This window comes from Coturnix japonica, chromosome 2, assembly GCF_054131305.1.
Source record: "Coturnix japonica strain WE chromosome 2, WE-NBRP24, whole genome shotgun sequence".
Taxonomy (NCBI): domain Eukaryota; kingdom Metazoa; phylum Chordata; class Aves; order Galliformes; family Phasianidae; genus Coturnix; species Coturnix japonica.
In genome coordinates this window covers 58,855,978-58,871,551 of record NC_140664.1, presented here as the reverse complement: position 1 = coordinate 58,871,551, position 15,574 = coordinate 58,855,978, and the positions used below count along the sequence as shown (strand labels likewise).

The following is a 15,574-nucleotide window of genomic DNA, read 5'->3' as shown; positions in this document are numbered from 1 at the left end:
AGCACACCGCCTTCAGGTGTTCAAGTTTCAAGCAGCAGAAAGACTACTTTGACCACAAGGCTAGATAGCTAGTACTGATTTTAGCAGCTATGTTCCAGATACTGTTCTGAAATTTCAGTTGTGAGTTTGGTGGTCAGGAGCCATACCCCTCAAAAAAGATGAGGTAGCTACCTAGAAAATACAGAACAGACAGTAACAAAGATTCCAAATCTCAGTCACGTGCAGTCTCTTGTCAGTGTTTTCAGATGTGGGTTTTTAGGGGAAGGGAGAGAAGCTTAATGTTTTTTAAGGATATTACTTAACCCAGACCCAGCTTCCTCTATGCTTTCTGATTCACTCTGTGATTGCCAGTGCTTTAAGTTAATGGGAAACTGTGAGTTTCCTTCTGTGTATCAGTATCAGAAAGCAGTGACACCACCAGAAAACTGTCTATATGGCAGAAATGGCCTAAGGGGTGAAACCCATGCTGACATGAAGTAGTAGAAAGCTTTAAACAGACTGACACACCTAAACCTCATGACCAGATGGCACACATGGTAAATATGAGGAAATTTGGCTCCTGAAGGAGTGGAAATGAGTGGTGGCCAAAAGCAGTCAGAAAAAGTTTAAGGATATGTGCGTGCATTTCCACTCTTGTTTACTTAGTAAAAGCAAAAAGCAGGAAATGTTTGGACTGTTTCCTTTCTTTCAGAGAGAAAGGAAGGCAAACATATTCCTGCAAGACTCTTAACTAATGAATGAATGAATAGCCCTGGGATGGAAACATAGGAGACGTACTTACCTGGAGCAGGCAGGAAGCCATCATCTATGCTCTCCTCCAAGAAATTGCCTGTTGGGTCTGAACTGTACCTCTGGACAAAGCTGTCTTCCCTCACGGGGTGCCCCTGCTGGGTTGGAAATGCAGGAAATCAGTATTACAGGGATTGTTTTGTAGAAATTGATTCACACAAGTGAGGTATAAAAGTAGGGAGGTGTGATTCAATGGAAAAGTGATCACTCCGTGCCGCTACTCTTTTTTTATGAGTCACTCCACTTACCCCATTTCTGTCAATGCAGGTTGTAGCAGAATTGTTGCTTGTAGCACTCTTTAAAAAAGAAAGAGAAAATACAGGCATCATGAGAAATAGTTCATTCTCACATTACTTCTTTTTTTGTTTTCAGAGAGGAAATGCTTCATACCAATGAACTCAGGAGAGGAGTTCGAGATGTAGAGGGGCTGTTGAAAAAGCCCTGTTGTGGGACAAGATACTCATCTGCATCCACAATGTCTTCCATGTCCTCCTCTTCCATCAGGGTGCGATAAAACTTGGAATCTGTAGGGCTAGGCAAATGCATCCTTTCATCTCCCTGTGAGACAAATAAGAGCAAGAGAGGAGGGATACATTCAAGCCCTCGTTATCTGTAGAATTTGGGCCTGCAACATCCATGCTGCTGTAAAATATCTGCATCTTTGTAATATTCAAACTCTGTTAGCCTTTCAGGACTACAGTATGTTACTGAGCATAGACAGGGATCAGCACTAAGAAACTACTGACTAGTCTTAAAATTCTCTGTGTGGTTCTAGCTGAATGTGTTAAGACCTGGAAGGCTAGAGTAGATCTGTCCTTATATTTATGAGCATGTACTAGAAATTATTTGCAGCATACCTTCTCAACTCATGCTGTTACTGAGTACACAGTCTGCCTCAAATAGCTATGCTGTTTCCTCTTATCATCAATGCCAGAGAGGATGTTCAAAATGTATTCTACAACTGCTCTTGTTTTCCTAAATGGCTTCTCTTTCCACATCACGTTTCAGCAAACATCACAGGAAATAATCCTTCACAGACAAGGAGATAAGCAGACTAACAGATTCAGCTCTCTGATTCTCTGAAACACAGAGCTCTGCCATTTCAGTCAGCTTTCACACTCTCATACCTATGTTATTTACATTGTTATTTTTTTAAATTTTATTTTTATTTTTTAAGCTTGGAGTAAATGTTAAAATAACAAAATCTTTTACTGCAGCACCCAGAAGTGGTTTGGGCAGAATAAATCATTTTACCTCAGAAGAAAGCAAACCATGGGAACACTAGTGTATGTAGACTGGCATCTTTTATGTGGAAAACTTGTCCAAACCAGGAATTTGATTTCCTTTTCATTATTAATCATTCTGGGCCTGATATTAAATGCCCATTAGACATGTTGCTACTACTGTGTTTAGTACCTGTATAACAAGATAGCGGGGAGGGTCACGAGCCATTTTGGAGAACTCTGCAATCAGCTCACGAAACTTGGGACGGCTGTCTGCATCAATCATCCAGCCTGAAAGGACAGCAGGAAGAGCAGTGCATTATTGAAACTGTTTCAGCAATCAGACACAGGGTCTGAAATAAAGTGTAACAGCTTAAAGAGCAGTGCTATATATGGTAAGATGAAAGCAGCTGCCTGTAACAGATGAACATAAAGCAATTAATTAACTAGACACTAGCTGGTATGAATGTAAGCCTTTAAGAAGTACATCCTGGCAGTTTAGGAAGCATGAAAGAAGCAGTAAAGTACCAAGGCCAGACAAGTACCAAGTACCAAGCTCCATCCTAAGCCTGTCCATTCTCTTCCTGGCTTGTCACAGTAAGGAACAAGACCTGAGGACAGTTAATGGGGGCCGGTGTGGATCAATCTAAACTTCTTGAAGGGGGATAAGCAAAGTATTTTCAGCAGGCTCCTGTGGATATATTGTAATTTGCCTATTCCTTACTGCACTACTTCATGAAACCCTGGGAAATCTAAAGCAGAAGACAATTTGCACCCTGTACCAGATATTTTCTAAAATTTGCATCTAGAAAGTGTTTTGAAAGATTAACCATACCTAAGTTGTACTTAATTAGTAAAATGGACTTTAAATTCAGCTTAGTGTGGATCAGTGATGGAAGAGATTTCTAATACTGATATTGGTGGCTTTACATGTGAGATGACTTAGGAAATCCACAATTACTTTCTGATATTAACTAGCAGATGAGGTGCTATATAGACACTTGTGTTTAAAATTAGAAGTAAGAAAGGTTAATCTTAGTATGCCTGAGAGAACTCATAAGAAGCAGCTTATCCAAGGTAATGGAGGAGCAAAGTGACAGTACACCATCTGAAATCTGCACTAGACAAAATCTCATCAATGCCAGTGGCTCTTTGTCATGCTGAAAATATGATGTCATGCTAAATTCTTCCAATGCAGTTCATTCCAATTAAAGAAATTCTTCTCATGAAGAATTTCATGAGGAGAAAGTGGACCTTTTGGAAATATGCTGCTGTTGCAGAAGCAGCATCTACTGCTTCTGAATTTATCTTTTAATTGAATATGTTTAAATATAGTTTCTTTTAAAAAATTGTGCGTAATAACTTCCAACTTTTCATTTTATACTCTCTGTTTATAAAAAGAGATGAATGGGAATCCCAAATTTTTTTAGACAAGAGGGCATGGCTTCAGCAGTGTCTGTACTGCAGCCTGTATGCAGGGGCTGATTAGAGTGGTGAAAGATGTACCACTGAGTTCTGCCAAAGAAAGAAGGCTCAAACTCCACAGTCTCATGCTCTTGCTTTATATTTAGCATAATGGTATAAAAGAGGATAGTAACACTCCATTGGTAGTGCTTTATAAGTAAGAGGTACCTGATTAGGCACCTGGAAAAAGGCCTGCTTTCTAGCTTTAAAGAAGGGCAGAGGGTGGAGCTGCCAGGACTCAGAAAATCTCAGCATTTAGAAACAAACTGTGGTGTAGAGCTTTTGAAGATCTGGGACAGGATTGCCAAAATCTGATGGGGCTGAAGTGTTAGCAGGGTTCAGCATTGCTGAAGTAGGGACTTCCAGGAGAATGCTTATGCATCTGAGCACTGCTGATGGATGCAGATGAACATGTCTAGATGTGGTTCCTTCTCACCACTGTGAACACAGGATCAGACTCTTCTTGCACAGTGCCTGACCCAGCACAGCACAGGATCTCCAGGACTACCCAAAAGTGCTGTACTACAGGGTCCATGCTGTAGCACAGCTTTTATTTCAGCAAAAGGTATAATCTGTTCCAATGAAAAGATCTTAAATGCCACCTAGTGGGCTGCCGCACAAACAGTATTGGCAGAGATGCAGCATAGTCTTGCCTTAGGAAGCAAGGTTATCTGACATTTTAGCAGCTGATAGATGAAAAAGGGGTTTGAGGTTTAGAAGCCCTTCACTATGCCCTACCTGGCAGCATATTACTGAACTAACCTGGAGAAGTCATTGTTATTTTTATTTTCTAGATGTTTAAAACCAGAGTGTCAGGTAACATGGATAGTGTTATACTGATTAATACTGCCTGACATTTTAAAATAATCAACATCAGCCAGCAGTGTGAAAGGTGAAAAACCATTAGTTGGTTGAATTAGCAATTAACAAAATCCTGCCCTCTACTCCCATCTAAGGCATGAGGTGCAGGAATGCACTCTGTCACTGCTCTTTTCATATAGCCTTATTTCCATGCCATCACCAAGAACACAGAAATTCCTACATAATGGAGGCAGCTGTGCCACTTATTGGGCACAAATAAAAAAAAAAAAAAAAAAAAAGCACCCACAAATCTACTGAACTCACATTTGACCATGATCATGTACACATCAATGGTACAAATAGGTGGCTGGGGCAAACGCTCGCCCTTCTCCAAGACAGAGGAGATTTCACTTGCAGGGATCCCATCGTAAGGCTTGGACCCAAATGTCATCAACTCCCAGACTGTCACACCTGCAAGGAAAGGAGAAGACAGTGACAGAAATTTGGAGGAAGCTGAACTGAGAGAGATGCACTGACAGATCCTCATCCAGGAAAAGCACTTTCTGCCATGATATTAAAGACATACATATTAATGAAACAGTTTGAAATCATCCTGCCTTCCTTTATGTATTTTTAATTGCAACTAGTTGAACATCCCACAGACTTTCCAGTCCTGCATGAAAGAAAGGAAATACAGGTTACAGACTCCTGACTCCAGCTTAGGAAGGGGATTTAAAAATAGAAGTTGCCTTTTTGTTTAAAACAGTCTCTTTGGAGATCAGCAAGAGCAGTTGTTGAAAGATGTATAAACCAGCTGCCTCAGTGTTGTTTGCTGATGACATACTCTGATGTGGCTATTGTGACTGTCCAGTAGCTTAGGATACAAAACAAGACTTCAGATGCCAAGATACATAAATGGATTAAGAGGACCAGAGACTGTACTTTTTCTAAAAGGATACAGCATCTGACCATTTGTACCTAACTTCTTCCAGGAGTATGAACCAGTGAGTGGAAATTTTGCAACAAGTTTCTCTAAAAAAATTTCTTTAGTCACAGAATCACAGAATCACAGAATCACAGAATTACCCGGGTTGGAAGGGACCTCAAGGATCATGTAGTTCCAACCCCCCTGCCTGGCAGGGCCACCAAACATACACATTTACTAGATCAGGTTGCCCAGGGCCCCGTCCAACCTGGTCTTGAACACCTCCAAGGACGGGGCATCCACAACCTCACTGGGCAGCCTGTTCCAGGACCTAACCACCCTTCTAGTAAAGAACTTTCCCCTAACATCCAACCTAAATCTTCCCTCCTTCAACTTAAAACCATTTCCCCTAGTCCTGCTATTATCAGCCCTTTCGAAGAGTTTACTCCCCTCCTGGGAGTAAGTTCCCTTCAGGTACTGAAAGGCTGCAATGAGGTCACCTCGCAACCTTCTCTTCTCCAGGCTGAACAAACCCAACTCCCTCAGCCTGTCCTCATAGGGGAGGTGCTCCAGCCCCCTGATCATCTTCGTGGCCCTCCTCTGGACCCTTTCCAAAATTTCCATATCTTTTTTGTACTGAGGGCTCCACACCTGGACACAGTACTCCAGATGGGGCCTCACAAGAGCAGAGTAGAGAGGGACGATCACCTCCCTATCCCTGCTGACCACCCCTCTCCTGATGGAGCCCAGGATCCCATTTGCTTTCCGGGCTGCCAGAGCGCACTGCTGGCTCATGTTAAGTTTCTCATCTATCAGGACCCCTAGGTCTTTTTCAGCCGAGCTGCTCTCAAGGACAACTCCTCCCAGCCTGTACAGGTGCCTGGGGTTCTTCCGGCCCAAGTGCAAAACCTTGCACTTTGCCGTGTTGAACCTCATTAGGTTCACCCGAGCCCAGCTTTCCAGCCTGTCAAGGTCCCTCTGAATGGCATCTGTTCCCTCCACCGTATCGACTGCACCACTCAGCTTGGTGTCGTCAGCAAACTTGCTGAGGGTGCACTCCATTCCCTCATCGATGTCATTAATAAAGATGTTAAAGAGCACCGGTCCCAAGACAGACCCTTGAGGGACGCCGCTTGTTACCGGCCTCCACCTGGACATAGAGCCATTGACCACCACCCTCTGTCTGCGGCCTTTCAACCAATTGCTTATCCATCTAGTTGTCCACCCATCAAATCCACCTCCCTCCAATTTGGAGATGAGGATGTGATGGGGGACCATGTCAAAGGCCTTGCTCAGGTCCAGGTAAATGACATCGGTCGCCTTCCCTTCATCCACCAACGCCGTCACTCCATCATAGAAGGCCACAAGATTAGTTAAGCATGACCTTCCCCTGGTGAAGCCATGCTGGCTGTCTCGGATCACATGCTCGTTCTTTATGTGATCAAGCATGTTGTCCAGGAGGATCTGTTCCATAATCTTCCCAGGCACAGAGGTGAGACTCACCGGCCTGTAGTTACCCGGGTCGTCCCTGCTCCCCTTCTTGTAAATGGGAGTGACGTGACCCTTCCTCCAATCATCCGGGACCTCACCTGACAGCCACGACTTCTCAAATATGATGGAGAGCGGCTCAGCAACCACCTCAGCCAGCTCCTTCAGGACCCTGGGATGCACGCCATCTGGCCCCATAGACTTATACTCATTCAGTCTAAGGAGGCACTCTCGGACTTGCTCTACCCTTACAGTGGGGAGGGATTTACCTCCTTGGTCCCCACATGGAGGTATGGGGGTGCAAGACTTAGGGACGTGAAAAAGACTAGAATCCTGGCCACCAGTGAAGACCGAGGTGAAGAACTCATTCAGCACCTCAGCTTTCTCTTCATCTGTTGAAGCCATTTCTCCTTTTAGATTTACCAGAGTAGGCACGCCCATTTTGGCCTGTCTCTTCTGGCCAATGTACCTGTAGAAGGTTTTCTTGTTGTTTTTCACATCCCTCGCCAAGTTCAGTTCTGCCTGCGCCTTGGCTTTCCTGATCCCACATCTGCAAGTTCGGACGGCATCCCTGTATTCTTCCCGGGTGACACAGCCTTGTTTCCAGAGCTTGTACACCCCTTTCTTCACCCTCAGTTCTCTTAGCAGGTCCTTGCTGAGCCATGCCGGTTTTCTACCTCTCCTGCCCACTTTCTTAATCAGGGGAATGGAGACCTCTTGTGCTGCCAGGAGGGCATCCTTGAACAGTAGCCAGCTCTCCTCAACGTCCTTATCTTTGAGGGCAGCGCGCCAGGGGATCTTGGCCAGCATTCCATTGAGAAGCTTGAAGTCTGCTCTTCTAAAGTTGAGCATCCTGGTCCTGCTCTTTGCCAGGCCCACATCGCTTGAGATCACAAACTGAACCAAGGCATGATCGCTGGAGCCCAGGCAGCCTCCAACTTTGACGCCTTTGATGATCTCCTCAGCGTTGGTGAGCAGCAGGTCCAGCAACGCTTGACCTCTGGTCGGTCTGTCCAATACCTGAACCAGAAAGCTATCATCAATGGATTCTAAGAGCCTTCTGGAGCTCTTGCAGCTCGCCGTGTGGTTTTCCCAACAGATGTCAGGATGGTTGAAGTCCCCCACCAGGACAAGAGCCCGTGAGCCAGACGCCTCACGCATCTGGAGCAAGAAAGCCTCATCAGCAGCCTCCCCTTGATCAGGTGGCCTGTAGTATACCCCTAATACCAGCTGACCTTTATTAGTCCCATCTCTAATCCTAACCCACAGGCTCTCAACCTGTTCTTGACTGTTTCTCATGGGGAGCTCCTCACAGTTTATCCAATCTCTGACATAAAGGGCGACTCCCCCACCCTTCCTACCTCGCCTATCTCTCCTAATGAGCCTATAGCCATCGATGGTAGTATCCCAATTGTGGGAGTCATCCCACCATGTTTCTGTGATAGCAACAATGTCATAATTTTCAGAGTGCATCACAGTTTCCAGTTCCTCATGCTTGTTACTCAGGCTCCGTGCATTAGTATAAAGGCACTTCAGCCGGGCTGTCCGTCTCACCACCTTCATAAGCGATCCAGGATCCACTAGAACAGTGGCATCCCCAGCATCCCCCTGCCCTACTCCCTCCTTTTGCACTCTGCAATCTTTGCCCACAGAGTTTGGTACAATCCCTCGAATGCACCGTTCAACCCCAGTAGCCCTTATTTTGCCCCCTTCCCCCTTCATTCCTAGTTTAAAGACCTATCAATGAGTCCCGCTAATTCTTCAGCTAATACCCTCTTACCCCTCAGGGACAGGCTGCTTGCATCAGCAGCCATCATTCCAGGTGCAGTGTAGATTGCCCCATGGTCAAAATAGCCGAAATTCTTGTGTTTGCACCAGCTCTTAAGCCATCTGTTTAAGAGATGGGTTTTTTGGATCCACCCTGTATCTTTTCCTGACACCACGGGCATAGAAGAAAAGATCACCTGCACCCCAGCTCCTTCAAGTATTCGCCCCATTTCCCTGAAGTCTTTCTTGATGGACCTCAGGCTTTGCTTGCCAACTTCCTCACTGCCAGCCTGAATTATTAAAAGTGGGTAGTAGTCTGAAGGATGAATCAATCTAGAAATTTTCTTTGAAATGTCCCTGACCCGTGCCCCAGGAAGGCAGCACACTTCTCTGCGGGTAGGGTCGGGCCGGCATATAGGGCCTTCTGTTCCTTGCAGAAGGGAGTCACCTACAACAATCACCCTTCTGTCCTTACGTGTAGAAGCAGTCTTGAGTCTTCGGGGTGACCGCTTCACCTGTGGCAACCTCATGGGTGCACCTGTTTCCATACTCTCACTAGTCCCCCCCTCAAGTTCCAGGGCCTCAAACCGGTTTTGCAGAGGCACCTGGGGAGCCGGGGATGGTCGTGATGGAGGATGCCCCTTCCGTCGAGCAGGTACCCGTTTCCACTCCTCCTCCCTTCTCAAGTTACTGCTGGGGGGAAGAGAGTCATCTCTATCTCTTATACAATGTATATTTATGAATTATTTCTGGAGGTATTCTTTGCTTTTTATTCCTTGTTGCCCTCTCAGTACCCCAAGAGCATATCAAACTGCCTGCCTTTTTGTAACTACTCTGAACCATTTTAAACCACCATGACAAAATAAGTTTATATCATCACCTCAAGTAGCACCAGAGGAGACAGTGGAGTTACACTGGCTGATGATGACTGGCAGTGTGGCTAATGGTTTTATGTCCTCCCTCTCATTATACTGCTTTATTGTTGGTCTCATTCTATTCCACATGAAGATGCCAACTATGAAAACTTCAGCAGAAGTCCACCACATGGAGGAGTGCAGTCTCCTACTTGTAGCTCCTTTCAGGGAAGGGCTTATCATGTGGAAGCTTATTCTGCAAAACTTCTTACACCACAGCTTAGTTCTGTGGGAATTTTTCCTAGCTGAATATATGATTTTGGCCCATTATTCAGGTTTAATCTCTTAATCTTCAGATAACTGGAAGAATAAAGAACTCTTTTCAATGTCATTACAATTGTTCTGGCATGTCTACAAAAACTATGTTTTTAGACTCACCATAACTCCAGACATCACTTTGATGAGTATAAATTCGGTGTAAGATTGACTCCAATGCCATCCATTTAATAGGGACCTAGGAAGATCCACAAATTAGCCATAAAATGCTGAATCAAATTTTATCAGCAACTTTTACCACCAGGTGGTGTTTAAGTCAATGATTTGGTTGTAGAAGGGGGACAAAAAAACAAACAACACAAATATTTGAGCAGTAAAGCAGGCAGGTCCTGAGTCCCTTGTTACTATTTTCATTTACTATGTTAAACCTGGAAAGTTGTGCAATTTTTTAGTGATGAATTCAGACACACTTTTATTTTTATTGTTGTTTTTCCCCTGATATTCAGGGTGGTAATTTCAGAAGCCCTTGCTGCTCTGCTACCTCTGCTCCTACTGCAGTCACTCTGGCCTGATGCTTCAAGGGCAGTAAGCTGAGATTGCAGCTGAGCCTTCTGAAAAGCCCACTCTCTTTTTTCCTAATTTTAAAGAAAGGCTCATGCACAAGCACAAACACGAATGAATACACCATGGTTCATCCTCTAGTGCCTTGTACCTTGCCTCCCTCTGCATGATACTCCTTCTCATCTGCCCCAAGAAGCTTTGCAAGCCCAAAGTCTGTGATTTTCACATGTTGTGGAGTCTTAACAAGGACATTCCGGGCAGCAAGGTCACGGTGTACCAGGCGATGTTCCTCCAGGTAGTTCATTCCCTGCAAAAAGCCAGACTGGTGGTAGGTATCTTGCTCACATGCTTTGGGCTTTGACACAGAAATAAGTTACCAAACTTCAGCTGCTTTATGTTAACTGTATACACACAACCATAAACATGTGGCAACCCTGTTCAGAATTCCCCTTTCAGAAAGAATTTCTGTTTTGAATGCTGTGATGCTGACTGCAGGGTGAGGGTATGTACTATGTGGAGAAGGAGGTGGCTGCATTACTGTCTTCCAGTAACTTTTCTGTGGGTCTGTATTCAAGTGGAAACATGGAGAAAAAAGGGATGGCAGGAGGTATAGCAGGGGATGTGGTTCCTCTGTGACTTAGTTCAAGACATATAAAATCAGCATAGTACTGTCAAATGAGTGAGCAAACCCATCTTTCTTTCAACCACAAACCCAGCTGTGGTTGTGCAACTCCTGTGACCTCAAGGTAGCACAGTAGAGATGGTGACCATCACCATCCCTACTCACCCAGGCAAACCTCACTGGGAGAATCGAGACACAAATGACCTGGGAGAAGAGTTCAAGCAAAAATAAATTCATCATAAAAAGCTGCCAGTTCTGTGTCCTGTTACAATGAACTCAGCCTTTTCACTGAAAGCACTTAGGCATCTCTGCAAACACGATAAAAGATAAAAAGAAAAAAAGTAAAAATCTCCTCATTTAATGGCTGAGCTCAGAATTGTACCTATTTTCAAGTCCTCTTTGTAAAGGCAAGTTCTTCTAGTTTCAGTGCAATAGCATACATGCTTTTTTGGTACAACTTCTCTCAAGGAAGAACAGACTTTTCTCTGGAGTAACTACAGATCTCTCAGACAGATAAAATTGCTAATTGTGCTTTTTAAGGCATGAACCTAATGTCTACTTCTCTGACTATAGTTAATTCTTTGCTCCTTCAACTCCAGTCTTGTGGTGAATGGAATTTAAAAAAAAAAACACAACACATGATTTCTAATTTTTCTGTAAGATCCTTTCTAAAAACCACTATTATTACCAGTCTGTAGGTGTCTGCTGGCAGTAGATTATGTGCTTGTATTTTTACAAAGACAGGATTAATTTTAAAAGTGCTTCTAACCTACAAAATTAACACTAAAATAAGCAAAATGTGATGGCAGGGCACTGGAGGGAGTAATTCCCTTCCATACTCCACTCCCACCCTAAGCCCACTGTTAACCTGGTCCACCAGTGAATCCTCCATTTTCTCAGCAGAACATCATCCCTGTGCTTCAAGCTGCTTGTTTTGCCAGAACAAACCACCTAAACATACTGGCACAATGCCAGTATTGAATGCCAGTGAGCATTCATTTAATTTTACAAATAGATCTTTAATGAGTAGAATTCTTGAAAAAAAGAATCTTGAGCTACCAATAGAAAACTGATTATCTTAAAAAAAATAAAAATAAAAAAAAAAATCACAAAATCTCATCCTGGTGGAGCAAACATTTCCTGCTAAGCATGAGTTTCTGCAAAGACTTATTAGGACTCAAAGCTACTGAAAAGCAGAATATCAGTTTCACACTAAGCTATTTAAGACTCTGGTAGCCAAAGGACTTATGCACATGCATAAGCTTACACCAAAGCTGTTGAACTGCTCATGCAGAAAGTACAACAGACCTTTAGTTGTATTCAAGTCTGGGATTTAAGCCATTTTTTCATCATTAAATGTGAGAGCAAGATGCTCAAAATTACTTAAAAGTGTTTCTGCACATGGTGTGGATACACTACCATAATGTTTTGTCTGAAAGACATGGCTTAGCAAAATATAACATTTGTGAAAGACAAAGAGAAATTATTTCAAAACTGTGAAAACAGAAACAAAAATAAATTTCACAGTGAACTTGTTTCCTTCTGGTTAGTTTCCAGACACGAATATATTGGCTATAATTTTTCTCCCCATTTTCAGTCAGAGAAAGTCAAAATATGAGGCATGACTTTTTTTTTTTTCAGTGCAGCAGCAATACCAGACACTTTTGTGGGAAAAAGCCACAAGAACTTTGAGGAGAACTTTGGTATGGAGCAACACAAAGGAGGATGTTGGGGGTTGAGCAGCACTGGAAAAGGTAAAGGTTGCTATAAGTGAATGCTGAACTGATGTGAAGAAAATAAAAAAGAAGTAACAATTGTGGATGGTAAAGTTTCAGGCAAGTACACAACAAATGGGATGTTTGAGAATCAGTCTGGGGACTGATTTTGCCACCTTAAAAATGAATCAGGAGGAGGAAGAAAAGGAGGGAAATGTGGCCTCCAGTTCATCATCCAAAGGAAGAAAGACAAGGAGAAGGTAATAACTGGTTTCACATGAGAGAGCAAGAGTCATAATAATGGCAGCTCACGTTACTGGTGTACTAATTTGCTGTAGAGTGTGCTGTAAAAAATACACATAACTAGATGAAAAAATATGCTCTGTATACTTTTGGTGGATCCATTTCTGAGATCCTGAGCATGTTTCCTGAAAGCAAACCATGGCCAGAAGAGCCTGAGATGTATACAAGGTCTCAAAGGACCAATAAGGTGGTAAGCATGTGGTTAACTAGGTATTACTGAAAATAGCATCTCTTCTCCCTAGCTCTATGCACAGGGAGATATCCAGTGCCAGGTGTGATAACAATGTTTTATTTAGAACTGTGGCCATTTCAATTTGATTACATGCACCAATTCATTGTATATGAATTGCAAAAGTCTCTGTGGTGCCTGGAATGTCCTTGGTCACAGCCAGATGGTATTTATTAATCAGCAGTTTTGATTTCCAGACCACACAGATTTCAGCCTGAAAAGCCAGGGTCACTTTCCAGGGCATGCTAGAAGGTATATTTAACATTACTGTTTGCGTTGTGGCACAGCCCCCAAAAATGCGGTAACTTGAAGCAGCATTTTGTTATGAGAATTGACAGATTCTGTTCTCTGTCACAACTTCATTACATCACTGTTTCATTACTGGGTGTGTAGTTTTCATTGGTAATAGTGTTATGCTGCCTAGGAGCAGTTTGTTTGCTCAGTGGCTTGAAAAGAGTAAATTGTTTAAAACAAAGCTTGCTGATGTGTATCAAGTCTCCAGGAACCTTGGGGCATGGTGAAATACAGAGACCTGCGCAGACAGGTAAGTAAACAAACACATGATGTATTTCCTGATATCTGCGTTGCAGCCTGGGTCTTAGCTGGCCCCAAAGCTGAGCTGGTCAGCTTACCTTTGCAATCTGCACACACCAGTTGAGAAGGTACTGGGAGCCAATGTTGTCCTTGTGCTCTCGGATGTAGTCAAGGAGGCAGCCATAAGGCATGAGCTGGGTGATGAGCTGCACAGTGGAAGTGAGGCAGATTCCCAGCAAGCGGCACACATGAGGATTGTCAACACTAGCCATCACATAGGCTTCCTGAGAAGAAGGGAAGGGATGTAAAACACTCCTTATGTATGACCAAAATGTTTGTCTATGACATCAAGAAGATATTTATACATTTTATGAAAACTGTAATAAAGCCTTTTGGGTTTGAGTTTCATAACTACATGAAAAACTCTTCTTTCAAGCCTGTTCACTCCCAAGTAAGGTAAAAAAGCTATCTCTTCTTTGCTCTTTCAGCAAATAAGAGAAGAGAGAAGTCAACTGAGAGGCTATTGTAGTCTCCAGAAAAAATGAATATGCCCTTCAACATGGCCATTAGAGATAAGCCACTCAGACTTCACAGGTTTTCATGCAAAAAATGCTTACAGATTAAAATTTGGGATTTGTATCTGTATTGTGATCCATTGCCAAGTGTCAGCTCAAAGAGTGGTGTACTGATGGACAGTCAGATAATTATGAGTCGGCAGTGTGCCCAGGTGGCCAAGAGGCCAATGGCATTCTGGCTTGCATCAGGAATAGTGTGGTGCCAAGAAGCCAATGGCATTCTGGCTTGTATCAGGAATACTGCAGTGAGCAGGAATAGGAAAGTAATCCTGCCCCCATACTTGGCACTGGTGAAGCCCCATGTCAAGTACTGTGTTTAGTTTTGGGCACCTAAGTACAGCAAGGACATTGAAGTGCTGGAGCAGGTCCAAAGAAGAGCAACAAGTCTTGAGAAGGGCTCAGAGAATATGCCCTACTAGGAATGACTAAAGGAACTGGAGTTGTTTAGTCTGGGGAAGAGGAGGCTGAGGAGAGATCTTATTGCTCTCTTCAAATACCTAAAAGGTGATTGCAGCAAGAGCAGGGTAGGTCCCTTCTCACTGGTGACAGGTGATAGGATGAGGGGAAATGGCCTCAAGTTGAGTCAGGGGTTGAATATCAGGAAAAACTTCCTTACAGAAAGGGTTGTTAAGTACTGGAGTAGGCTTCCCAAGGAGGTGGTTGAAGTCACCATCCCTGAATGTGTTTAAAAACCATTTGGATGTGGTGCTCAGGGTCATGATTTAGCAGAGGGTTGTTAAGAGTTAGGGTAGTCTGGTTAGGTTGTGGTTGGACTTGATGGTCTTTAAGGTTTTTTCCAGCCTAAGCAATTCTATGATTCTATGAGTTATATACAATAGGGGGAAAAAGTAAAGCTGAAGTTTTTTTTACTAACTTCCCATCTGATTTTACAGTGTTTCCATTTTGGACATTTTAAAAGACCTTTGATTGAAAACTGATACAATTAAATAAATTAATGGGGATTTTTCCATGCAGTGAGCTTTGTGGTTGGCATCTTAACTCAGCACCAACTAGAGTTGATTGCAGTGAGTGCACCAACTAATCATCCCTTGAAATTTTCAGCATTAAGTCAGCAGTCCCCAGAAGCCTAAACTAATAGTCAGTGCCCACTGAGCACTATTGTAGAAGGAAAATAAGCAAATCTGCACTTTCTAATAGCTTAAGCAATGAGATACCACTGCACTAAAGTCATCACCTAACAAGCTTTCCACAGATGTCACATAGCTGTGTAGCTTGTAAGAACTATTATTAAACAAAGATATTACAGTGATGACGTTCAAGAAATAAACAGTCCCAAGTCTTAAGCAATATGTTCTGTCCCTGGAGTTGGTGCCAGCCTAAGCAAAACAGAACATAATGCTGTTTCTTCAGAGGTGCTAATTCTGCATTTGGTTTATTTGTTTAAGAGCCAATGGGATGCAAGTGGCCTCCAGGCAGCCAGACTAAAG

The 15,574-nt window shown here is 43.3% G+C and overlaps 1 protein-coding gene and 1 long non-coding RNA gene across 3 annotated transcripts in view; both read right to left on the bottom strand.

The window, feature by feature from the left end:
* Window positions 1–15,574, bottom strand: part of EGFR (epidermal growth factor receptor) — a 159,217-nt gene that overhangs the window by 6,969 nt on the left and 136,674 nt on the right. The window contains exons 20-27 of one of the 2 annotated variants that reach the window (XM_015854890.3): window positions 13,650–13,835; window positions 10,300–10,455; window positions 9,750–9,825; window positions 4,602–4,748; window positions 2,206–2,303; window positions 1,180–1,347; window positions 1,038–1,085; window positions 782–887 (exon numbers count right to left, since the gene is read on the bottom strand). In XM_015854890.3, the coding sequence (XP_015710376.2) occupies window positions 782–887; window positions 1,038–1,085; window positions 1,180–1,347; window positions 2,206–2,303; window positions 4,602–4,748; window positions 9,750–9,825; window positions 10,300–10,455; window positions 13,650–13,835 (985 nt within the window). The remainder of the gene's footprint in view (window positions 1–781; window positions 888–1,037; window positions 1,086–1,179; window positions 1,348–2,205; window positions 2,304–4,601; window positions 4,749–9,749; window positions 9,826–10,299; window positions 10,456–13,649; window positions 13,836–15,574) is intronic. The other variant, XM_015854891.3, reaches the window with a different exon arrangement.
* On the bottom strand, window positions 7,740–9,019 carry LOC146761838 (uncharacterized). The gene is made up of 4 exons (XR_014943459.1): window positions 8,933–9,019; window positions 8,655–8,747; window positions 8,471–8,580; window positions 7,740–7,851 (listed from the first exon to the last, which is right to left on the bottom strand). It is a non-coding gene; the product is annotated as an uncharacterized LOC146761838 (long non-coding RNA).